Source organism: Sorex fumeus, unplaced genomic scaffold (genome assembly GCF_029834395.1).
Source record: "Sorex fumeus unplaced genomic scaffold, SorFum_2.1 ptg000051l, whole genome shotgun sequence".
Taxonomy (NCBI): domain Eukaryota; kingdom Metazoa; phylum Chordata; class Mammalia; order Eulipotyphla; family Soricidae; genus Sorex; species Sorex fumeus.
Genome location: NW_026606108.1, coordinates 39,670,562 through 39,697,759, shown reverse-complemented (window position 1 = coordinate 39,697,759; position 27,198 = coordinate 39,670,562). Strand labels below are relative to the sequence as shown.

Below are 27,198 nucleotides of genomic sequence, written 5' to 3'. Positions count from 1 at the left end.
ATCCCAATTTCTGACCTATATTCTTCTATATAAATTTTATTTTGAGATTTCTGAAGTTGATTGATTAACTTTACAGTAGTAAGAGAAAGTCATTATGCTTTCCTAGTTCCAGGTTATGCTAGAGAAATATACAAATTGGGTTTTGAGTCATATCCAGTGGTACCCAGCGTCAGCCTGGCATTGTTCAGGGAACCATATATGGTACCAAGGATCAAACCAGGATCAGCCACATTCAAACAGAGCACCTTACCCTCTGTACTATCTCTCAGGCCCAGAATCTGCTAATTTTTGATAGTTTCTATAGAAATTAAAGGTAGGTCTTTAGTTTTTGTTTGTTTTGTTTTAGGCCACACCAAGATTGCTCAAGGGTTGCACCTGGCTGCACTATGTGGCCTGGGGTATTAAACCCAGCCTCCTACATGCAAACTATGAGTACTATCCTGTTGTGTATCTTTCTGATTCCTATTTAAAATTTTTACAGGGGAAAGTGTCCAAGCTGTGTCAAGCTTAGCAACAGTTTTCAGGCTGGGAGAGCTAGGCACCACTATCATCAACACAGGAATTATCAGGGGTACACCAAGCAAATGCTCAGGAGCAGACAGTGCTAGGGATCAAACTCAGGACCTGGAAGGCACATGCTCAACCCCACTGAGATATCATACTGGCCCCTTAGATGATCACTTAGTAACAGCTATCTATCAAACACTTTTTAAAATAAAAATTTAAATGCTCACATGTATCAGCATTTTCCATATATTATTCTGTTCTATCATCCTAATCACTTGATGGTGATTTTTATTTTATTTTTTAATTTATTTTTTGCTTTTTGGGTCACACCTGGCAATGCTCAAAGGTTACTCCTGGCTCTACACTTAGGAACCATATGGGATGCTGGGGTTCCAACCCGGGTCAGCCACATACAAGACAAATGCCCTAACTGCTGTACTACTGCTCTAGCCCCAGTGCTTTCATTTTAAGCAATTGAAACTCAAGTTATGTGACTTGTCCAAGATTATATAACTCTGAAATGCTCAGAAGAGACAAATTTCAGACTCCAAAACTCAGTCTTTCATAACACCAAATTGTATTACGTGAAACTTCTAAACAAGGAAATACAACAGAAAATAAATATAAAAAGGGGGCTAGAGCAAAATAGTCCCAGGGTTAATGCACTTGCAATGCATGAAGTCCATTGATCCTGGTTCGTCTCCACATCATGCCACCAGTATCAATCTGGAGTGACACTGGAGAAGAGCTGGGAGTAGCCCCTAAGCATTACTCAGTACGGCCTAACCACTCCCTAATAAATACAGACAATAAAGTAAGCAAAGACTCTAGAAGTATTCTAATGTCAGTTCAACAGTAATACCAGGTAAAACTTTCTTCGATTAAATATATGGTTTATCAAGTCTACTATCCCGGAGAATTCTTTTTTTTTTTCTTTTTGGGTTACACCCGGTGATGCAGAAAGGTTACTCCTGGCTCTGTACTCAGGAATTACTCCTGGTAGTGCTCAGGGGACCATATGGGATGCTGCGAATTGAACTTGGGTAGGCCGGGTACAAGGCAAACACCTTACCCACTGTGCTATTGCTCCAGCCCCATCCTGGAGCAGAATTCTTGAAGTGTCAGGTACCTCAATTTAATTTTAACAATTTCTGGTAACTACATCTACACTATTTCCAACCAGCACACATAAAATATTTGTGCAATAATAAAGTTTTTTGCACCGCCTTTTTTTTTTTTTTGGAATAGGGGTTTTTTTGTTTTTGTTTTTTTAAGGCTACCCACATATTTGTTAGAAAAGAAGGAAAGAAGTACCTGGCAATTAAAGTCAAAAAAACGTTAACATTGAAAGAAGAAGTACTGCTCTATATTTTTCCCATCATAATAAATGGGTACAGCTGAGGTTAAAAAGCAGCCCCTGGCTTCACTCATTATACTAAATAGAAAATAAACATGGAACACTCCAAAGAAATAATCAATTTTAATAAGTTAAAAAGAGGCTCAAACCAGCCATAAACATTCATTTAATAAGGGGAAGAGAACATAATGACTAAGAGCAGGAACTCCTAGAATACCAACCCACCTGGCTTACAATGTAATCTTACCTAACCCACTTAACTCCTGAAGCTCATTCCTCAGCTATTAAATAACAGCAATAACTACATTACAAAAGTATTGATAATAAAATAATACTGAAAGTGCACAGGGTGCTTAACACATAATATCAACAAATATTAGTTGTTATTATTACTTTAATATTACCACTACTACTATTACTAGTACTACTTGTTTTACTTACTCTTTACTTGATAAAAATAACCTATTATGCTTGCCTTGGGCTGGAGTGATAGCACAGCGGGTAAGGCGTTTGCCTTGCATGCGGCTGACATGGCCAACCCTGGTTCAATTCCTCCGCCCCTCTCAGAGAGCCCAGCAAGCTCCTGAGAATATCTCGCCTGCACAGCAAAGCCTGGCAAGTTCCCCGTGACGTATTCAATATGCCAAAAACAGTAACAAGAAGTCTCACAATTTGTTGTGAGATGTTACTGGTGCCCGCTCGAGCAAATCGATGAACAATGGGAGGGCAGTGCTACAGTACTATGCTTGTCTTAGGTTAACAAGTAACCTGAGAATAATAAGGATTACACATACATACCATTTTATATTTATTAAGCATATACTATGTGCCATTCTACTATATACTGGGAATACAAAATTAAATGATGCTTCCAGCTCACTCACTGTCACTGCCCTCCCACTGTTCACCGATTTGCTCGAGCAGGTCCAGTAACGTCTCCATTGTGAGACTTCTTTTTTGACCCAGGTTTGATCCCAGGCATCCCATTTGGTCCCCTAAGCACTGACAAAAGCAACCCCTGAGCACCAAGCCAGAAGAAGCCCTTCAGAACCACCATATGTGGGCAGCCTGACAAATTAATCCAGACAATCAAGGAAAAGTAATAAAGTACTATAGATTCTATAGATGACAAGACATGGAAACACAGAGAAAGAAATGATTAATTTCTATTGGGAAATAAATAAAAATCATTATGAAACTGAAACAAGAAGGAATCCAACAGTCTAGGAAAGACAACAGTGACCACAGCAATGTCGTGTAGTGGTTTTACTACACTGACTTTAGAGTCCAAGATATTTTAGTTTAAATTGTGGATCTATGATTATTAGGTGTACAACTTCATGTATGTAACTAAATGTCTCAGCTTTAGTTTCTTCATCAATAAACTGGAAATGCTAACATTTTCTTCTTATATGTAAAACTTGAGAATATAAAGGTATGGGTGTAGAGAGACAGGAAGTACAGCAGGTAGGACACTTCCCATGCATGTGGCTGACCTGAGTTCAATTCCCAGAACTCCATATGGCCCACCTAAGCACCACCAATACTGATCCCTAATGCAGAGCACTGCTGGGTGTGACCCTTCCCCACCTCTCCCAACAAGGACTATATAAGTAAATATTAAGCCAGGCAGAAAATAATCACTCAACATAAAGTAGCTATTATGATTCTTTAAGTTGTAGAAGCAAACATATCAAGACATAAAATAGCTTGATATGAGAATGACAGCAATTTGGTATATCTAAAAAGCAAGTAGTGTATAACACAGATAGGCCTGAAAAGGAAGCCAATTCTAAATAACCTTGTATGCCATACCAAGGAATTTGGGTTTATTCTTTTTCCCTGGCTTTGGCCAGGGAAGTGCTTTGCATTTGTGAGGCCCTGGGTTCAATCCCTGGGAATAGCCTGGAAATGTATCAATGATTTAAGTATCATGCTGCTTTGCAAGCATGAATCTGAGAATCCCATATCCTGTGCCACTCACATAGGCTCAGCGCAATCCCGACAATTCACTTCTGTGATCCCCTAGGGCTACAAGAAAGTTACAGCTGCGCCACAGTTGTGTGCAGGCACCACAAAGGGTATGAACCAAAAGCCAACTCCCACCCTGGTAACCTCAAAAAAAAAAAAAAAAAAACTAGGACTCTGTAAGCAGTGACATTTAAGATTTGTTTTTGCAGTTTAATCATATAGATGGTAACACTGGTATGAGTGTGAAACAAAACATATATATTAAATACTGAATTCACATTTGATAAGCAGTTGTTAGATTGCAGAACAAAATGTCTAATTGCGATGTTTCATATTTTATTTCATTTATCCATATGTTTACTATTCTGGAAAAAAGAAAACCTATCCAATTTATTCTTGCAAACATTAAAATTACTCAAACAAATCATCTTATCTCCTCTCTGGGCATACTGGAGGCCAAGATTTGATCCCCAGCACCAAATGGACCCCTGAGCATAGAGCTGAGGTCATCACTCAGCACAGATAAATGTGGTCCTTAAACAACAACCCCCACCAAAATAACATGAAAGAATTTATGGGGTAAAAAATTAAGTGGGCAGGGTGGGGAGTTGGGGAGATCTGGAAAGATAGTACAGAAGGTAAAGTGCTTGCCTGACCTCATTTCTAAATCCCAGCACCACACATAGTTGCCAGAGCACCAACAGTCACCTCTGGCTCAAAAACTAAAAGGAGAGGGGGAGAAAAAAAAAAAAAACACCTCCTGGGGCTGGAGCAATAGTACAGCGGGTAGGGCATTTGCCGTGCACGCAGCCGACTCAGGTTCGATTCCCAGCATCCCATACGGTCCCCTGAGCACTGCCAGTAGTAATTCCTGAGTGCAAAGCCAGGAGTACCCCCTGTGCATTTGCTGGGTGTGACCCAAAAAGCCAAAAACAAAACAAACAAACAAAAAAAACACCTCCTACTACTATGAGCTTATTCTTTGGCAAAAGGTTCAAGAGTTCCACCCTTCTACCTTCAATATATACACAAAATGGGCAGAAATTTAAAGAGCTGGAATCTTAAGAAAACGGTGAAGGACTTGCTAACATGCTATAATAAATTCTGCAGTACCAGAAAGTGAGCGGGAATTCTATTAAGCCTATATAAATATAAGGCTAAGAAAATAAGAATGCATCCAATAACCCAGAATAGCCCATCTTTTAAAAAGAAACTTATGGGATGGGTACTTGATCATTGTATGACTAAAATGTAAGCACGAAAGTTTGTAAGTCTGTAATTGTACCTCACAGTGATTCATTAAAAAATAAGTAAGTAAAGTAAGTAAAGGCCCTCCCGTTGATCATCGATTTGCTCAAGCGGGCCCAGTAACGTCTCCATTGGAGACTTTGTTGTTACTGTGTCTGGCATATCGAATACTCTCGGTAGCTTGCCGGGCTCTCCGAGAGGGGCGGAGGAATCGAACTCGGGTTGGCCATGTTGGCTGTGTGCAAGGCAAACGCCCTACCGCTGTGCTATCGCACCAGCCCAAAATAAGAGAAATCAAAAGCCACAGTTAATCTTGTACCTGTGCAAGGCTGATCAGACCAGGGTAAATCAGAATGGAGAAGCTCAGCCTGGTGCCTGTCCAAGCAGAGCCCCTGGCAGCTTCTTGTTTCACAATCCAAAATTGCCACCACGCTCCCAGCCGGAATGCACTACCTTTGGACAGACCTCACCAAGATACAATTTGCAGAAAATTCCGATATGCAGGTTTTGTGACTAAAATCTCCAGGCTTTCTCGGAGTTGGGATGGGTACTTCCCCCCAGTTTCCAATACTCCTGGAAGCACTGGCATCACCTTTATGGACCAACTCCAGCACCACCACATAAGCTCCTCTATTGGCCTTGCCTCAGAGACCAATAAATAAATCTCGAAAGAAATCAAAAGTCACAGTTAATCTCAGACCTGAACAAAGCTGAACAGACCAGGGTAAACTGGAGGTGGGTGGGTCAGCCTGGTAATCAACTGCCCAAGCAGAGCCACAGCAACAACTTGCTTCCACAATCCAGAATAGTCATCATGCCCCCGGCCAGACTCTACCATCTGAGGACAGACCTCACAGAGATATCCGCTGAAAATTTGGGTATGCAAGTTTTGTAACTGATATCTCCAGACTTTCTAAGGGTCGGGATGGGCTCCCTGTACTTTAGGAAGCCTCAACAGTCACATCCACACCCCACAGCTGCCACCAGTTAGAAAAAGTACTCCAGCCTTACCTCCCCGATAAAAATATTGAACAAACATGATGACCTTTTAGTACCTGTATTGCAAACCATAACGCACAAAAGGAGAGAGAAAAAGAAGAAAAGTGCCTGTCATAAAGGCAAGGCTGGGCGCGTGAGGGGAGTGTTGGGGGATGACGAAGGGCAATAGGGGACACTGGTGGTGGGAACTGTATGCTGGTGGGAAGGATAGGTTTTGAATCATTGTATGACTGAAACCCAATCACGAACAACTTTGTAATGGTCTATCTCACAAATATTTAATAAAAAAATTTTTTAATTAAAAAAAATAAAACAAAACAATACAAATTAACTCAAAGGGCTGAGTACATGTTTTACATGAAGGAACCTGGGTTCGATCCCTAGGAACACATATTCCTTTCTCTTTCTTTTCTTTTTGGTGGGGGTGGCTGGGGAGGGTTGAGTTACACCCAGAGATGCTCAGGGGTTAATCCTGGCTTTGCATTCAGGAATCACTCCTGGTGATGCTCATGAGATGCCAGAGATCGAACCCAGATCAGCTGTGTACAAGACAAGCACCTTACCCACTGTGTTATCTCTCCAGCCCCTTTAAATTTTTTTGCCTTTTTTGGGCCACACCCAGCAGTGTTCCAAGGTTTTTTCTGGCTCTGCACTCAGGAATCTCACCTAGCAGTACTCAGGGGACCATATGCTACAAGGAGGATTGAATTTGGGTCCACCTCATGCAATGCAAACAGCCTACCCTCTGTACTCTCTCTCCTGCTCTCCAAATGATTCTCTTAACCCTGCAAGGACTCATCCTAAACACAGCTAGTAGTAGGTCTGAGCACTGTTATAAGGTGTGGCCCAAAAACAGAAGGAAAAAAATTATTCAAAAATGGACCAAGAAACCTAAATGTACTATCTAAAACTCAAAATAAGACAGACATTAAACCTCTATTTATCTTTTTAAAAATAAAGAAAGTGTTGGAGCTGGACTGATAGCACAGTGGGTAGGGCGTTTTTCTTGCACACGGCCAACCTGCATCCCATATGGTCCTCCAAGTACCACCAGGAGTAATTCCTGAGTGCATGAGCCAGGAATAACCCCTGTGCATTGCTGGGTGTAACCCAAAAAAAGAAAAAAATAAAATAAAAAATAAAGAAAATGCAAATCGTTGAAACCTTTGATTACAAATGGTTTCTTGACAGGGCTTCTGAAACACCCACAAGAAGCCCAGGGACGATTCAGTTACAAAAGTAACTGCCTTATAAGCCTGAGGCTGTGAGTTGAATCCCAGGTGCAGTTTATGTGAGCTGAGCACTATACCTACAGCTCTGCTGTTTGGGACCCCAGGTGCAGCAATGGTATAATCTCCAGTGTTGTGTGGGAGCACAGCAACAAAGATGTGCAAGCATAGAACGCAACACCCAGCATGTACATGTGTAAGCACCACAACAATACACAGTAACACTACCGTCAGAATGCAAAAACATAACTAAAAGAACAAAAGCCTTAATAAGGTCATACACAAGCATAACCAAAGATGTGTGACCCACAGTCAGCACCTCAGCTGAGTGTAATAATACCACACACACACACACACACACACACACACAATGATTCCTGTGGAGTACCACACTAAGAGTACACAATTAAACCTGTGGGACCCCTGGAGATTTGTAACAATGAAAAGGAATAAAAAAAAAAGGGAAGGAAAAGAAAAAAATTTAGGATAGGGAAATTAAAAAAAAAAACAAATATATAAGCATGATTTCAAGAAAGGGGAGAAAACACAAAGGCCTGGAATACATACTTAGCCTACTGAAGCTCCAGTTTTGATTTCTGGCACAGTAGCCCCCCACATCATGACAGGTGTGCTCCAAAACCAAACCACAAAACAAAACAACAACAAAAACAGTCCTTCACTAAATTTTTGAATAACAACACAAACATAAGAACACAAGCTATTGTATGTCTAAAACTCAACTATAAATAACTTTGTAAATCATGAAAAAAATAGTATTGTAAATCACTGATCTCAATAAAGTAATAAATTAAAAACAAAACAAAAAAGAAAAAACAAGTCAGGCTTTGAGAGATAGTACAGCAGGAAGGATGCTCGCCTTTCACATGCTGGACCCAGGTTCAATTCCACGAGGAGTAATTCCTGAGTACATAGTCAGAAATAAACATCCCCAGGTGTGACCCAAAAACTAAAACAAAACAAAATGAAAAAACCAAGAAAGTGAAGGAAGGTCAAGAGAAACAGCTCAAAAGGCTACAGCACATGCTTTGCATGCTGGAAGCTCTGAGAATTGTTACCGGTGTGCCCCCCAAACCCCCCCTCCCAAAAAAAAACAAGCAAAAAGATCTAGAATAGCTCAGTGGTTTAAAGTACCTGTCCAAGTATGAGCTCATAAATTTGATCCCTGTTACACAAAAACTCAGAGAGATCCCAGCAGTTCTACTGTTTGGGTCTGCAACTCTACTGTCTATGATCCCCAAGTGATTTCCAAACATACCATAGTCAGCTATAAGTGAGTAATGTAACAAAGTCCTTTCTCAACTAAAAGCTGTGTGAGCACTAGTCAGGGAGTACCACAGTTAACACAATTTTGTCCAAGTATCACAACAAAAGTAATGCAACCCTAAGTGAGCACTGCAGCTTAAAGTATGAGCACCACAACTAAATATGCAAATACTACAGCCAGGGTGTGTACAATACCTGGTCATAGCACAGCATCAATCACAAAGGGATGAGGGGAATCAAAAAATTAAAGTGAAGAGGATCTCATGCATATGCTGTCCGAGCCCACGTGCTGCTTATGCCCACATGGCTGAGGACATATGTCACCCACATCTCCTCTCTTGAGATGTGCACTTTTATGCTTCCGTATCTAATGCTGGGATGTGTGCAGGGGCTCTCTACATCTTTGGAGAAGCCCACGCTCTCTCTATAACATGTTACTCTCTTTGACATTCTCTCCCTCCTTCCCCTTCCTAAAAACCTCCAAATAAAGTATGTTTTACCACACACACACACACACACACACACACACACATACACACACACACACACACACGCTTAGTGAAGAGAATCAGAGATATAGTTCATGAGTAAAGCCATGACATCTTCTATGCCTGAGCCACACTTAGCACCCAAAGTGGAAAAAAAAATTAAAGACAGTTTAAACTGTCTTCATGGAAAAAAAAAAATATTTGCAAATCATGTATCTGACAATGGAATAGTATCCAGAATATGCGTGTGTATGTATGTATATATAGTATCCAGAATATGTGTGTATGTGTGTATGTATGTATGTATATATATATACATATATATATATATATATGAGTGAAGTGCCAGGGTGTGGGAACTGGGGCCCAGTGGTGCTCAGGGTTTACTCCTCCTGGCTGTGTTCAGTGATCTTTACTTGTGGCGCTTTAATCCTGGAGATTAAACTCAGGTCAGCTGCAAGCTTGACCCACTGTATCTCTCTGACCCCAGAATATATCTTCTAAAACCAGAACAAAACATAAAATTCAATTTAAAAAAATGTAAAATCTAATAAATAGTTCCCCCAAAGATTAGCATATTAAAAGACATACAACCTCGTTAGTCAAGGGGTACACGCAAGTCCCAAGGGGGAAATATAAATCACAAGGATATTATTCCAACTAACTGTACTCCACTTGCTATAACAAAATATATTGGCAGCGATATTACAGTAGATAGGGCACTGGCTTTGCACACAAAGGACTGTATCCCATATGCCTCCCCTCCACCCCAGCACAATCAGGAGTGATTCCTAAGTACAGAGCCAAGAGTAACCCCTGAGCATTGCCAGATGTGGCCCCAAAACAAAACAAACCAAAAAAAAGTGAAAATAGCCCCAGGAGATAGTACAGAAAGTAAGATACTTGCCTTGTGTGGAACGGAATGGCAGCATCACATATGTGCCCTGAATACTGCCATAAGTGATTCTTCAGCCATGAGAATCACTGGGTGTGGTCCAAAACAAACAAAAAGTTAAGAGTTATATGACCTAGCACTCCACCGTGAATATAGACAAAAGAAATGTTCATGAAAAACTTGTAAAGAAACATTAGGTACAATAATTCATAATGATCAAAATATGGGAGTGATGTTGAAACTGGAGTAGGTAAGGTGTTTGCACTGAACACAGCCAACCCTGGGTACAATTCCTAGCACCCTAAATGGTTCCCAGATCCCTCCAGGAGTGGTCTCCAAGCACAGAGCCAGAAGAAAGGACTGAGCACCAACAGGTGTGGTTCAAATACAAAAAAAAAAAATGTTGGGAGGCAGTGGTGGAGATAATCCAAATGTCATCAACCAATGAGAAAATAAAGCCCCACATTTGTATGGTATACCCACAAAACTGAATACTATTCCAGTCAAGTACTGATCATTAATAGAAAACTAGAAAAGTAAAAAATATCCTAAATGAAAGAAGCTAGACATAAAAGACTACATTTTATATGATTCCATTATATTTTACAGACTAGGCAAATTCAGAGTATAAACTAGTGATTACCTGGAGCTGCAGGGAGTGGGGAATAGGAAGTGTCTTCTAACAGTTTCACTATGGGGAATGAAAATATTAAATAGAGAGTGATGTTTGCATAACTGTGAACATACTGCAAATCTCTATAATGTTAATGAGTGAATTTCATGACATAAATTATATTTTAGTTTTTAAAACTTTGGGTAATTATTTTGGGGCAGAGGGAGGTTTTGGGGTCATATTCAACTGTGTTCAGGACTTACTCCTAGCTCTGCATTCAGAGCAAGATCACTTCTAGTTGGGCTTAGGGGACCATACGAGCCAACCAGGGTCAACCTCATACAAGGCAAGCAACTTAATCCCTGTACTGGCTCCTGTATAATATTCAAAAGGGAAAATTGTAGCATTAGAGTAATTGAGCTCTTAAATTTTATTGCTCTTGTTTTGGGGTCCAAACCTGGAAGTGTTCAGGGATTGCTTCCTGCAGTATTCTGGAGATCACTGAGATGCTGGGGCAGAACCTGCGCAGTCTGCATGCAAAGCATGTGTTCTATCAAGATTCCTCTCTTGGCCCAAAATCTTAAATTTAAAAAGATCAATTAGAACCTGAAAGCGCTGAAAATTCAAAGTTGATACTCAAGGTACCAGCTGATAAAAGTCAAATTCAGGTTTCTTTCCCCTTTTTTGTTTTACTTTTAGGCCAAACCCAGAACGTTTAGGACCCACCCCAGCTTGGTGCTTGGGGGTTGTTCCCCAGCTACCCACATACAGAGTATGTGCTTCAGCCCTTTGAGCAATACCTGGCCCCAAATTCAGAGCTGTTGTTTTATTTTGTTTTGGGGCCACACCCAGCTTTGCTCAAAGGTTACTCCTGGCAGGGTTTGGGGAACATATGTGGTGCCGGTTTTGAACCTGGATAAGCCACATGCAAAGTAAGCATCTTACTGGCTGTATTATCTCTTCTGGCCCCCAAAACCCTATTTTTAAGAAACCTATGTAAGAATGTTTTCAACACTATTTCAATAAAGGAAATACTCATTAAATCTATTACTGATACAAATTTTTCCAAAACTGAATTCATCTCTAATCATATAAAGGATTAAAAAAATCCGTGCGGGGTTGGAGTGATAGTACAGCGGGTAGGGCATTTGCCTTGCACACGGTCGACCCAGGTTTGATTCCCAGCATCCCATACTGTTCCCTGAGCACTGAGCCAGGAGTAATTCCTGAATACCAAGCCAGGAGTAACCCCTGTGCATCCCCGGTTGAGACTCAAAAAGAAAAAAAAAAATCCTTGCTAAGAAATTGAAAGAAACACAAAGAAAAAAACAAAGGAAAAGGCAGTAACTCATAAAAAGAGCTAGAGATGGTACAGGGTTTAGAGCCCTTGCTCTGTATGTGTTCAACCAAGATTCAATCACCAGCACTGCATGGTCCCCCAAGCAGCAGCAGGTACACCTCAAACAGCACCCCACAATAAATAGAACTGTCCTCCCATTGTTCATCGAGTTGCATGAAGGGGCACCAGTAATGTCTCCATTGTGAGACTTCTTGTTAACTGTTTTTGGCACACTGAATTTGCCACAGGGAGCTTGCCAGGCCTCTGCCATCCGGGTGGGATACTCTCAGTAGCTTGCCGGGCTCTCTGAGAGGGATGGAGGAATCAAACATGGGTCAGCCACAAGCAAGGCAAACGCCCTACTCACTGTATCACTCCACAGTCCACAATAAATAAATAAATAAATAAATAAAGCTTGCTCAAGAAGAACTGGAGAGATAGCTTCAATGGATCGAACACATAACACATGCGTCACATGAAAGGAGGCACAGGACTTTCAGGGTAGGTTTTTTCTTTGTGTTTGTTTTGTTTGCAACACTTGGTTCAAACCCACTGCCTCATACATGAAGCTAAGTTATCTACCACCAAACTACATTCCTGGCGTAGCTAGATACAATTCCTAGTATAATATAGTCTCCTGAACACTGGAGCTGAAAGCAGTCTTGCAGCACTGCTGAATGTGGCCTCCAAAAAAACCATTAAACACACACACACACACACACACACACACACACACACACACACACACACCTCAGAAAAAGTAGCACAAAAAAATACAAAACAACCAGGAAACAAAAACAGAATGGCAGTAAATAAGCCTCATAAAATCACCTTCATATCAATTTTGGTCTAAACTCACCAATTAAAAGAGTGGCTATATTCTATTTATAGTTATACTTTATTTTATTTATAAAATAAAGCAGAGGGAGCGGAGCAACAGTATAGTGGGTAGGGCATTTGCCTTGCATATGGCTGACCCGGGTTTGATCCCCAGCATCCCATATCGTTCCCCGAGTACCACCAGGAGTAATTCCTAAGCACAGAGCAAGGAGTAACCCCTGAGTATCGCTGGGTGTGAGTCAAAGAGCCAAAAAAATAACTAAATAAAATAAAGCAGAATCTGGGCCAAAGAAGTAGTACGGAGGTTAAGGTACTTATCTTACAAGTGGCACCACATGGTATGAAAGCCAAAAGCCAGCCCTGAGCACAGTAGGTGTGTCCATCACACACCCCTCCTCCCCAGAAGTAAAAACCACCTACATTGTGCATATAAGAAACACATCATATATCAGTACAAAAGATTGGTAATAAAAAGCTAAAGAACAGAAAAAAAGCAGGAACTGCTATACTGATAGAGAATATATGCAACAAAATACTACTCAAATAATAAAAATAATAATAACAACATCAAACAAGTGAAAGACAATTACAGAATTGTTTCACACATATCAGGAATATACATAATCAAAGCAAATCAACACAAAAACATAACAAAAATAAGTCTAAGAAAGTGAAATACAACGGTGACCAAAGGGAAAGGGGCAGAGGGATGGGATTAACAGCTAGAGGACATCATTTTGATAGTCTGATCGTCTGATGCACTAAAACCCTGATGGTGGCAGCAGTGAGACCAATATCACTGTATCACTGTCATCCCGTTGTTCATCGATTTACTCAAACGGGAGTCAGTAACGTCTCCATTTGTCCCAGCCCTGAGATTTTAGCAGCCTCTCCTTACTCATCTTTCCCAACGCTGCAGTTGGGAGGCTCTTTCAGGGTCAGGGGAATGAGACTGGTTATTGTTACAGTTTTTGGCATATCAAATACTCCACAGGTAGCTTGCCAGGCTCTGCCGTGAGACCAATATACATTTGAAAAACAGTATGTACCCTTGTAAAGACTTAAAAATTTTTTCAAAACTTACCCAATATATAAAGCACTTAGGTAATCATTTCAAATTAGCATTATGGCAAATCAGGAAATAAATACCCAACACAGAATTCCAAGTTAACTGAGTTCAATGGTTTCAGGTAAGATTATCAGCAAGTGCTCAGATTTCTCAATTATTGATGCTTTCGAAATATTTTTTTTTGTCAGACTCAAAGATTTTTCATTTTCTATTACCCATCTATTGTGATGAAACAATTACGTTAAGACTTGTTTCCGAGCCACATCCAGCTCTGTTCAGGGCTTATTCCTAGGGTACCCAGGGACCATCTGTGGCGGAGACTGAATTTAGGTTAGCTACATGCAGAGCTTACCATGCTGCATTATCTCTAACCCCTACTTTGTTTTGGGGGTTTTGGGTGACACCGGAAGTACTCAGGTTTACTTCTGACTTTACACTCAGGGATCACTCTTGGGACTCTAGGTACCATATGGGGTACCAGGAATGGAACTGAGGTCAGCCATATGCAAGGCAAGCTCCCTGCCCACTGAACTATCTCTCTGTTCCCCGACATAAAACTTTATTAAAACTTGTTTTCAGATTGGGGAGATTAACAAACTGAACATATGCTTTGTATTAACAAACTGAACATATGCTTTGTAGGTACAATCCCTTGAACTTTCACAAATCCAGCAGGATAACCTCTGAAAACAGAGCCAAAAGCAGCAGTCCTTGAGCAATGTCAAGTACTGTCCAAACACAAAACAAACTTCTTTTCACTCAAAAAAATTTTCAGATATAAGGCAATTCCTATCAAAGCCCCTTGGCATATTTTTCAGAAAAGGCAAAAGATGCACCTTAAAATTACTGGAGAATCCTTTTTTGTGGGGGGGGGGGGCACACCCAGCAATCCTCAGGGGTTACTCCTGACTCTGTACTCAGTAATTACTCCTGAAGGTGCTCAAGGGACCACATGGGATGCCAGAGATCAAACCCGGGTCCACCACGTATAAGGCAAATGCCTTACCTGATGTACTATCTCCTAATAGTACATAATATATCTATTAAATACTATAGTATCTATAAGTACCAACAGTACTTAATAATATCTAGTAAGAGATAGTACATCAGATAAGGTCACATTAACAGAGAACCTTAAGGGAACCTAAATAATTCAAAACAATCTTGAAAATAAAGAACAAAATTGGATGTTTAATATTTGCTGACTTTAAAGCTTACTATAAAAGTAAAATAATTTAAAATGTTGAACTTATATAAAGACAAAGATTAACCATTGGGAAAGAATAGCCCAGAAATAAACTCTTTCATATATGGTAAAATGATTTTTGACAAGAATGCCAAACACCTTTTGATGACAGGCTAAAAGCAGCCATTTTAATGTAAGAGAATTAAGATGGATCATGATTAGGGCTGGAGTGATAGAATAGAGGGAGGGTGCTTGCCCTGCACAGGTCAACCTAGATTTGACACCCAGCATCCCATATGGTCTCCCAAGCCTCACCAGATATAGGCCCTGAGCAGAGTCAGGTCTGGCCCAAAAACCAAAATTGGAAAAAAATAAAAATAAAAATAAGATGCAGCATGATCTTTTTGTTAGGAGAAAGCAATGGATAAAATCTTCACACAATGGATTTGGAATGAATTCATGAATGACATCAAAAAGACAGGAAAAAATAAAAACTGTACTTCATCAAAATTAAACAAACATGAAAGTTTTATGCAGAGTAAAAGGTAACCTAAGAAATGAAAGAAGGTGTAAAATGATGATAAGAAATGACAATATGAAAATAATTCCATAACCAAACAACTAATTTAAGGGACAAAAAACTACCTACCCCAAAGAAGCAAAACTTAGAGAGAAACTGAAAATCTTGAGCACTGGACCAGAAGAACAGTATAGTAGTTAAGGCTCTTCCCTGCCTTGCATGCAGCTGATCAGGGCTTGAGCACTGACACTAACTAAGGTCCCCTGAGCACTGCCAGGAGTGATCTCTGAGTACCAAGCATAGAGTTAAGTCCTGAGCACAGCTACTATGGCTCAAAGACAAGGAAAAAAGAAAACCTTAAGCATTGTTCCTGGGACTATAAAATGGTATAGCTGCTAAGGGATTAAAAATAGTTACCAGGGGCTAGAGAGATAGCACAGCGGGTAGGGCATTTGCCTTGCACGCGGCTGACCCGGGTTCAACTCCCAGCATCCCATATGGTCCCCTGAGCACTGCCAGAAGTAACTCCTGAGTGCAGAACCAGGAGTAACCCCTGCGCATCGCCAGGTGTGACCCAAAAAGAAAAAAAAAATAGTTACCATATAATTCAGCAATCCCGAAGAGCCTACAGACAGAGCAATCCAAAGGTACATTAATAGATGAATAAACAAAATGTGGCACATACATAATGGATACAGCTTTTTAAAGGAATGAAATTCTAACACATGCTACAATATTGATGAAACTTGAGGAAATTATGCTAAATGAAGTCTCATAAGAACATATTCTGTATGATTCTACTTATTTGAGAAAGTAGGCTAGCCAAATTCATAGAGTTAAAACTGTGAGTGCTAAGAGCTGGGAAGGGAGGAAGTGGACTATTTAATTGATACTGTGTTTAAGTTTGGGAAGACAAAAATTCTAAAGATGATGGTGCTTAATTGTAGTGACTCTTTACTTAATAGCACTGAACTTCACACTTTAAAAACATGCAGGCACAGGCCAGAGCATTAGTACAGCAGGTAGGGCACCCAGATTTGCAACCCAGATTTGATCACACTACACAGAAGTATCTAGGCACCCATATGGTCTCCCAAGCTGGCCAGGCCTGCTCCCTGAGGTAAGAGACAGGAGTAAACCCGGGGCACACCAGATGTAGCCCCAAAACAAAACAAAAGCTTTACATGCAATTTTACTTTCTCTTTCATTGAAGCTGACGGAAGATGTACTAGTCAATCATGAGGTGAATATTCTTCAATCACAGGAAATATACACTGGTAGTATCAAGAAGTTAGCACAATTTTTACAAATACAACATTGAAATAGTACAGTGGTAGGGCGTTTGCCTTGCACGTAGCCAACATGGCCGACCCCAGTTCGATTCCTCCGCCCCTCTCGGAGAGCCCGGCAAGCTACCGAGAGTATCTCGCCCACACGGCTGGGCCTGGCAAGTCACCCGTGATGTATTCGATATGCCAAATATAGTAACAACAAAATCTCCAACGGAGACGTTACTGGGCTGCTCGACCAACATTGAAAATCCAATGCTACCCAGTTTGGCAAAGATGTGAATTGGGGTATATGCCTTCATCTTTAGTAGATGCTTTTTAAAATGAATAGCAAGGCATAAGATTAAATTATGAAATTATATTAAAATAATACTTACATCTATATTCAGTGGTATGCCTTTATAGCCTTATGCTGATTTATATGGTAGTCACCAGTTTCATTAAATAACAAAGCTTTTTCCACAAGATCAAGTATCTTATTCTAGTCTTAGATGAGAGTTTTTTTACACTACAAATTCATGAAACAATGTATCAGAAGTGAAGCCCTCAGGAGGCCCATGTAGCATGGTAGATAAACCAGACCAAGAGTGAGAAGATAATCTACTTTCTACCAAAAGTTTTCTGCTGCAAATAAGTTGTGTGACTCTCAGCAAGTTACTTAGGTTTGGGGTTCCTAGTCTTTTTAGGCTTTATCCAGGATCCTAACATCAAGTTTCTAATTTTCTATTTTTGTCAAGTACAGACATTTAAATTTTTTATTTCATAATAATAACATTATCTTAAAGATAGAAAAACAGCTTAATGAAAAATTCACTACATCATCTTTACTTTTCTCATTTCATTTTATATCTATGACAACTCCAATAGGAGGAAGCATTCATAGGAGAAATAGCATTTGGCAACCAAAGCCTGCCTGTTTTTTAAAATAAAATAGCAAAATAGCAGCACACCCTCAGAATTAAGTACTGAAATCAAATTTTTCCACACCCTCCGAATTAAGTACTGAAATCAAATTTTTCCCATCTAGTAACTCTGTGACATGTTAGCCATTTTTCTTTTGTATTTTGGTGCTTTGGATTCATTTCTCCAAACCTGTATTTATTCTTCTATAAAAATGAGATAATACCTACCTCAAAGGGGTGTTGAAACGTTAAATAAAATAACGAAAGTATCTAGGTACGGTACTGGCATATAATAACATTCAATAAATGGTAGAAGTTACCTAAAAATGAGATGAAATAGGATTATCACCATGATTCTACGACTTTATAGATAAGCAGCAGAAGAAAACTAAGGCTCAAGAAGAAAAATTATATAGCAAAATTGTTTTCTTATAGTTTTGATTTTGTAAACTTAGCTAAAATTAGCAAATGAAAGTTAATTTTCTTTCTATTTTCCAAATCAATATTAATACTTTTTTGTGATTTGGTAGGGTGGATGGTTGGGGGAGGGGATAAACCACATGCAGTGGTGCTCAGGACTCAATCCTGGTGGGGTTCAGAAGACTGTATGGGATGTGAGGCATTGAACCCAGGTTGGCTCTGTTCAAGGCAATTGCCTTATCCACTGTACTATCACTTAGACCCCAAGCAATACTTTTTAAAAACGGCTTTGCTGAGCTGCAGAGATACTACAGGTTAAGTCTTTGGTCACAGTCAACCCTAGTTCAATCCAGGGCATCATATGGATTCCCGAGTACCAATGGGCATGGCATGGCCTTTAAAAAAAAAAAAAGAAAAAAAACTGCTTTGCTCGACAGCAAAGCAAAGCAAGTTACTTTATTTATCTATCATTCAATAAGAAGATCAGAAATAATTTTCACAAGTCATCTAGTAATTTTCACAATGTCACTCTGCCATCTGATAGGCTCAGAAAGGCAGATGCTTAAACTCATCTCCAATGCTTCATTCTTAAATGTTTTATTGTAACTAGATTCAATATCTAAATTTTTCTCATCATTACCACTTAAAAATCTCACTTAAATAATATGTCTTTATGCAACAATAATAAATAAGCATCTTTATTTCCATAAAAGAATTATGAGAAGCCTAGAAGATGATTTGGTGGTTTAAAGCATTTGACCAACAAGCACAAGGCCATGGTGTTCAAACCCCAGGGCTCCAAAACCCCACAACCTAGGCTCCCACACTACACACACACAAAAAAAGAACAGCAACCAAAAACCCCTGGGGACTGAAACAACAGCACAGTGGGTAAGGTGTTTGCACTGCACATAGGCGACCCAGGTTCAATCCGGAACATCCTCTAGCACCACCAGGAATAATTCCTGAGTGCAAAGCCAGGAGTAACCCCTAAACATTGCCAGCCACCGGGTGTGACTCAAAATGCAAAAAAAAAAAAAAAAAAACCCAAGAAACCTTAAGTTATATATATAAAACATTGCCAGAGAGGACGGTAAAATACCTGGAAGCAAGAATCGGATTAATACTTTTCACTGGACCATGAAAGATAGTTCAAAAGGCTAGAATATATTCTTTATAAGCCAGTTTCCACTTCCAGCACTATATGGTTTTCCTGGCACCACTGGGAGCTACCCCCAAGCACCACTGGGAGTTACTCCTGTAACTGCTGAGCCCCCCCCCCCCGCAAAAAAAAACCAGAAGGGTTTTAAATTATACCTGCCTTTATAATAATCGGGCTGGAGCGATAGCACAGCGGGTAGGGCGTTTGCCTTACAAGCGGCCAACATGGCCGACCCGAGTTCGATTCCTCCGCCCCTCTCGGAGAGCCCGGCAAGCTACCGAGAGTATTCGATATGCCAGACACAGTAACAACAAAGTCTCCAATGGAGACGTTACTGGGCCCGCTCGAGCAAATCGACGATCAACGGGAGGGCCTTTACCTTACCTTTACCTTATAATAATTAACTATATTTTAATGTAATACCTATCAAAAGGGCTGGAGCAATAGCACAGCAGGTAGGGCGTTTGCCTTGCATGCAGCTGACCTGGGTTCAATTCCTCTGTCCCTCTCAGAGAGCCAGGCAAGCTACTGAGTATCCCTCCCACACGGCAGAGCCTGGCAAGCTCTCTGTGGCGTATTCGATATGCCAAAAACAGTTACAAATCTCACAATGGAGATGTCACTGGTACCCGCTCAAGCAAATCGATGAACAGGACAGTGCTACAGTGCTACCTATCAAAATGTGCTAAAAGGAAACCCTACATAGTTTATTTTACAATTAGGTTTTCCTCATCCATCCTATCCCTACTCAACTCTCTAGATCCACCAGTCACATAACCATATTCATCAACACAACACTGTATATGTAAAGTCTTCAAGGCTTTTCATACTGAAATTTGTCCAAGATTGATACTCATGCAATGGTGACAAATTATGTGTTGGGGGTGTTTTGTTTTGGGGCCACACCCAGCTGTGCTCAAGGTTTACTCCTGGCTTCATACTCAGGGATTATTCCAAGCTCCAGGGAAGCATAGGTGGGGCTAGAGATAGAACAGGGGTCAGCAGTGTAAGGCAAACACCTTACCATTTATACTATCCTATGGGTAATATTCTTGCCCAGCACACAATAGGTAACAAACTGTTACTGTAATAATACTTAACATGAAACAAGGTTGTAGCTCCCTGACAAGACTTAGCAGGCCTCATTACCTATGACACACTGCATTCTATACCCAACTCAAAAAAAAAGTAGTAAATAGAACTTTTCCTTCAATAAAAATTTCCAATGTCTCCAAAATTAGCTCACTAGAATACAGTTATTGTTACTGTGTTATCATTGCATAATAATTTATAGACTAAAGTCCTCTCCACTTGAAAAAAGATAAAAGCTTATTTATGAGACCAGACCAATAGTATAGCCAGTAGAATACTTGCCTTGCATACAGCTGATTCTGGGTTCTATCCCAGACATCGCATATAGACTCAAGCCAACCAGGACTGATCCCTGAGTGCAGAGCCAGGAGTAACTCCTGAGCACAGATGCCAGAACCATAGTGCAGCAAGTAAGGCACTTGCCTTCCATGCAGTCAACCCAGGATGGTTCCCTGGCACCCCACACGGTTCCCTGAACATCACCAGGAGTGATTTCTGAGTGCAAAGCCAGGAGTAAGTAATCCTGCCAGATGTGGCGTGCACACACACACACACACACACACACACACACACATTTTAAAAGAAAGTTTTCCCAAATGGCAAGTTTACTACAGAAACCTTACAGCATTAAACCTTTCAGGAATCTTTCTCTCATTCAGGTTATAAGCACAAGTCTTGAGATGCTATTAAAAGTGTGACTCACCTTGTTTACCTGAAGTCTGAATACAAAGTATTCATAACAAAATTGCCATCCCTGTCGATAACAGGACCTCCAAACCAGTGATTCTCAAACAGGGGTGACTTTGCCCCCAGAAAATACTTGTAAACATCTGGATGTGGAGACATTTTTGGTGGTCACTACAGGGGGGAGGGGTGTCCCGCTGGCAAACCTAGTGGGTAAAAGCCAGAGAAGCTTGGAACATGAAAACCCCTCAGGAAATAATTACTTGGATCAAAAATGTAAGTGTGCTGCTGCTGAAAAACTTCACTCTAGATTACAGACCATAAGTAACCCTACAGGAAATAATTAACTTCTCTGTTGCCAGTGCTTTTTACTGGGGGGGGGGGGGGGGGGGGAGGGGGGGAGGGGGGATTTTTTTTTTTAATTTCCAGGGGCCAGATATAGTTTGGGAGGAGTGGAGGTTGGGAGACCAGTGGCACAGTAAGTACGGTGTTTGCCTTCCACATGGCCGACCCAAGTTCAATCTCCAGGATCTCATATGGTTCCCCCAAGCACTGCCAAGAGTAATTCCTGAGTGCAGAACCAGGAGTAACCCTTGAGCATCACAGAGTGTGAACCCCCTCTAAAAAAAAGAGAAGAGGAGAAAATAGAACAGAGGTTAAGGTGCTTGTCTTATATGTGGCCTACTCCAGTACCACATACATCCAGCACCTTTAACATCCAGGAGTGATCCCTGAGCACCATCTGGTGTATCCCAGGAGGGAGTGCATGGGGTGCAGTGGAGGGAATATATTCCCTAGAAAATTTTCTACTACAATATACCTGTCTCAAGAAAAAAAAATCTCAAAATGATATGAAAGCTGTATTTTCATATTATTTTCAAAGTGTGTTTATAGGAACACATACACACATACACACACACACACACACACACACACATATGGACTTATAAATCTGGAAAATTTACTCAAAGAAAAGTTTTAATGTTGGTCAACTCTGAAGAGAGATTTGAAAGTCAGTAATGGTGGAGCTGGAGAGATAGTACAAGGGTTAAGGTGCTTGCCTCGCATGTAGTTAACCATGCATATGATCTCTCAAGCACCACCAGAAGTGATCCCTGAGTGCAGAGCCAGGAGTAAACCCTGTGCAGTGCTGGATGTGGCCCAAAAACAAACTAACAAAAAGGGTCAGTCGTGGTGAGGAAGATTTACTTTTCACTTTGTACCTACTCGTTATACTGTTGATTTTTCACCATGAAAGAATATTACATTTATAATTTCTAAAGGAGGATGTCAGACATATATACAGTATATGCATATACACATATATACAGTATATGCATATGTTCTTTTTTGTTTGGTTGGCTGGTTTTGGCTTTTGGGCCACACCCAAGAGATGCACTCAGGGATCACTCCTGGCAGGCTTGGAGAACCACATGGGGTGCTGGGGACTGAACCTGGGTCAGCCATGGCCACTTGCAAAGCAAATGCCTTATCTGCTATACTATCTCTCCATCCTTGCATACATTCTTTAAAACAGGAAAACTGTCATCATAAACCTCCCCCAAAGTCCTTTCTTTCCTTTTCATTTCCTTTTTTTTTTTATCGACTAAGAGATCAAATTGAGGACCTCACAAATGCAAGGCAAGTAATTTTCTTATCAGCAATATCTCCAAACCCCTAAATCAACAACTCTCAACTTGACAACTATTCTAAAGAATGTGTACATTTTGATAGGATCCTAAAACAAAGACTTGTTTCTTTTTTGCTTTTCTGTTTTGTTCTGACACCTAAAGGTGTCTGGACTCATTTCTGTGTTCATGGATCACTCAGGAACCAAAAGGGTGTCTGGGATTGAACCCAATTTGGCTGCATGCAAGGCAAGCAGTGTGCCTTAGGAAATTACATACAAAATAAATATGTACCAAATGCTTTAAACAATAAGAATCAAAGATCCCAAATGGTGACAGTTCTTAAAATAGCACAACCCCAATATTAAAAATTTATGAAAACATACAAACTTCTTCCTCAAACTAAAAGAGCTTTTGACTTAGTCAACAAGTTTCTCAGTGTTTGGCTCTGATAATGCAAGAAGGTCCCAGGTATACCAAATATATAAGACTTTAATTCTAGAACAAATACACATTTTTAGCCACTTCTTACCTACTCTTGCCCCATTTTGGGAACAAAACAAACTTCACTCTCAAATTACAAACCAACCATCATCCCTCTGATGCCTAGATCTAAAAGAGATTAAAAAAAGAGAGAGAGTGTGTGTGTGTGTTTAGTATTAGTCATCAAATGCTAGTTGGGTGAGTGGTTTTTGAAGATATTATATGGTCACTTCATACAGAAAATTCTAAAGAAGTAATATGAAAAAGGAATGTTTTTCCTATCAAGGAGAAAAGAAAAGGCAAGAAATTTTCTGGGGCAAAGTATAAAGGCATAGACTATATCCTGGCCACACACAAAATACAGCAGAGATAAAGTAAAGTAAAAGTAAAGGCCCTCCCGTTGATCGTCGATTTGCTCGAGCGGGCCCAGTAACGTCTCCATTGGAGACTTTGTTGTTACTGTGTCTGGCATATCGAATACTCTCGGTAGCTTGCCGGGCTCTCCGAGAGGGGCGAAGGAATCGAACTCGGGTCGGCCATGTTGGCTGCGTGCAAGGCAGACGCCCTACCCGCTGTGCTATTGCTCTAGCCCACAGCAGAGATACTCAAAAGAATTTTTTGTCCACGTGATATGAAACAAAATATAACATCAAATTTCCCTGCAATATAGCTCTGTGGCAGAGCACATGCCCTCACATGTATCAAACTCTGAATGCCAATCCCTGGCATTCCCCACCCAGGGGGTAAAAAAAAAAATCCTTTTGCCAAGGGTTACAAATGAATCTATACACATCATCTATAAGCATCATCTTAGATTAAATTAATCTGTGAGGAGGGGTCAGAGAGAGAGTTCAAGGGCTAAGAACATGCTTTGCAGGAGGAAGCCCAGGTTCAATCCCCATGACTGCCTACTCTTTCAGTACCTCGGGGGGCATCTCCCACAAGCATTGGAACTAAGGGTAGCCACAAAGCACAGCTGAGTTTGACTCTAAAACAAACAAACAAACAAGCAAAACTGTCTGTGGACATCCTAAAAACCTCCATTACAAAGGAATATATGTAAAATATACAAATCTTTCTTAAGCATAAGAAACTTAAGTAAACAGGAGAATAAGGGGTTCTACCATTAGACCTAAATGGGTGGAGAGCATAAATAAATAACCTTTGTGAAACATTTAAATAGCTTTAACCACAGAAGTGTGGGAACTCCAAATGAAACTGTGTCTGCGCATGTGTGTATGCATGTAGATAAGCTTCACAGAAATGGTACTTCAAATGTACTCTTCATAACTCATGAGCCCAAAGGGAGATTTATGACTTTGAAGGCTCACCAACACTCTACCTCTAAAGGAATTTAAGACTACTACTTATGTAAAAGCAAATGAGTAATCTTTCCTCTTACCTATGATAATTATGTAAAACTGGTCCAGAAAAATCACATATAAAATATTTATACCATATTTAGACTAAAACAAACCTTTTCAGTCTCTCACAGGATTCTGAGAAAAAAAGGGCTCTAATATTTAAGGTCTAAAGATATTCCCATTTTATTTATTAAATATATATGAGCTCTGAGGCTGGAGAGACAGTGCAGGCAGTAAGGCACTTGCCCTGCATGCAGCTGCCAGGTGACCCTGGTTCAGTCCCCAGCACCACTTCCCTCCACTCCACCCTGTGCACAACCAGTGGTCACTTCTGAGTGGGCCACAAGTAGCCCCTGAGCACTGCAAGGGCCACATATGACCCCCACTCACACCCCTCAAAAAAAAAAAAGGTACATGTGCTCTAAGTCTATTTTTCTTATCAATTCTTAAATTCTTACTGAAAGGTTAAAGAAAACTTTCCAGAAATCCAAGACTGGAGATAGTCTAGATTCTCCATAACTGCCTACTTGAAAAAAATCCTGACCCACCTTGACTTAAATGTTATTTCTCCCTGTGAAATTCCAAGATACATTCAAGGTACTATCTTGCAACCAAGGCAAAATGTTGGGGTCAGAATGTGTTGTGGTTTTAAACTAAGAGAACTCCAATTCAGATCTAAAATAGCAAGACAGTGCAGAGAATACACTGTAGTAGTTTGCAACCCACAAATGGTTTTTCTTATTCCTTCCAAATAAAACACCCAGGACAGTTGTCCACACATAGAAATTCTTGTACTTTAGCTCCAAGATCAGAGGTTAAAATACTGGTCATAGGGGATGAGGAGACACCTTAGAACCAAAATAGAACATTCCCAACAGATAGAACAATCACAGGATCATACTATGGCTAAGTTACAGCCCAGACTGGGAAAAAAAAATCACCTATGAAATAGCTCCTTTTTTTCGTACAGTGCAATAAAGGAGATAGATGATGCCTATCGTCCTAAATTGCTCAGACATTAAAGACCACAGTATATACAGCAGAGTGAAAAGGAGATTAAGAACCTGATAACGAATTCGCGTCCCCTTCACGAGGTGACCATGGAACTGGGGTTTGGGGGGATGTTAACTGACTTTCTCCAACTCTCCAATCTCCAAATGTCCAGGGTTCTACTCTCCAGTTATTCTGCAGCTCAAAGATGCTCGGGAACTTCCTTTTCCTGTCTAACTTCACTAGAGGGCCTAGGTGCAAGTCCCACGTGACTGCCTCCGGCAAAAGCAAAGACCTCCCCAATATTCCCTGTCCCAAACTAAAGGGAAGATTTACGGCCCAGGAATACGTGCCCAATAACACCCCCCTTCAATTTTGGGGAGCGGCCGGGGGAGACACGCTCCCCGCGCCCGCTCCTCTCGCGCGCTCTCAGTACCAAGGGCAGGGACTCCAGCAAGACCCCGCCCCCCCAACTCCACAGCGGGGTGGGCGGGCGGGAGTCTGCAGAGTCCCAGTTCCCGCGCGAAGCTCTGAGACCAAAGGACTCCCCATTGTGGGTCTCCAGAGGGTGACGGGAGCCGGGCCGGCGCGAGGCGCGGGGCTGAAGCATGAGCCGAGGGCGCACTAGGCCCGCCGCGCCGCCGCCATGGGGCCGGCCACTGTCAGAGCCCGACACCGCCCGGGCCAGCGGCCGGCCCGACGCGAATCCACGCTTCCCGATCGGTGGCAGACGCGGGTCCTGAAGCCGTACCTCGGACACCTCGTCCTCGTCGCTGCCCGAGGCACCACCACCACCTCCGGTCCTCAGCACGGCAGCCGCCAACTTGAAATCCAGCGTCGCGTCCCCTCCACCCGCGCCGCTGCTGCCGCCACCGACTCCCGGCGCGGGCCCAGCCTCCCCAAAGAGTCTCACAGTGCGGATCCCCAGCCCGACCCCTCCCGGCGGAGGCGGCTCCGAGGCCCCAGCTGGGGCGGATCGCGGAGCCACCGAGTCCAAGTCCTCCTCAAAGGAGGTGCCGCCGCCTCCGCCGTCGGTCAGCATAGTTCGCACGCGGAGACGCTGCCGAGTCACTCGCGGCCACCGCCGCCGCCGCCGATCCCGGGAACGAGAGGAACAGCAGGAGGAAGAAGCGTCTCCTTCCCCCCGTCCCAGCAGCGCCACCAACTTCTCACTGCCTAACCTGCTGTCTCCCGCCCCCCGCACTCGCCACTGGCTGCTGCTTCCCAGCGGCTGCAGATCATTGGTCAAAAGGACCCGTCGCTCAAGCTCGTCGTCACGCGCCGCTCGCTGGCTCGAGGCCCCCAAGCTGCGTTGACCCGCGCAGGCCTAGGCGGTTGCGAACACCCGCCTCTTACTCCCCGCGCGCCGACTTCCGGCCCTTTTCTGTGTCTATTGGTCAACCTCCCTGAATAGCGCGTCACGACCTTAAAGTGGATTAGTTGGCCTTGTGGTCAGTCATCGTGACCCCTGACAATGGGAGACTTCATTGGCGCCAGGAAGTGTCGGTCATTTTGTCACAGGACGTCGCGTGGTACAATTGGCCGGTTAGGGCCTCTTCAGCCCGCCCCCATCTGAGGTGACGGGAAAGGGTTGGGGAATTTCCACTTCTGATTAAAAAGAAGGCTGAGGTGACGACCT

The 27,198-nt window shown here is 41.7% G+C and overlaps 1 protein-coding gene across 3 annotated transcripts in view; it reads right to left on the bottom strand.

Annotated features, from left to right (window-relative positions):
- The window catches only part of ANKHD1 (ankyrin repeat and KH domain containing 1), a 136,022-nt gene extending 109,279 nt beyond the window's left edge, over positions 1-26,743 (bottom strand). For 2 of the 3 annotated variants that reach the window (XM_056124652.1, XM_056124653.1), the window contains exon 1: positions 26,311-26,743. In XM_056124652.1, the coding sequence (XP_055980627.1) occupies positions 26,311-26,601 (291 nt within the window). In that variant the 5' untranslated portion in view covers positions 26,602-26,743. The remainder of the gene's footprint in view (positions 1-26,310) is intronic. The other variant, XM_056124654.1, reaches the window with a different exon arrangement.
- Between the last annotated feature and the right edge of the window lie 455 nt (positions 26,744-27,198).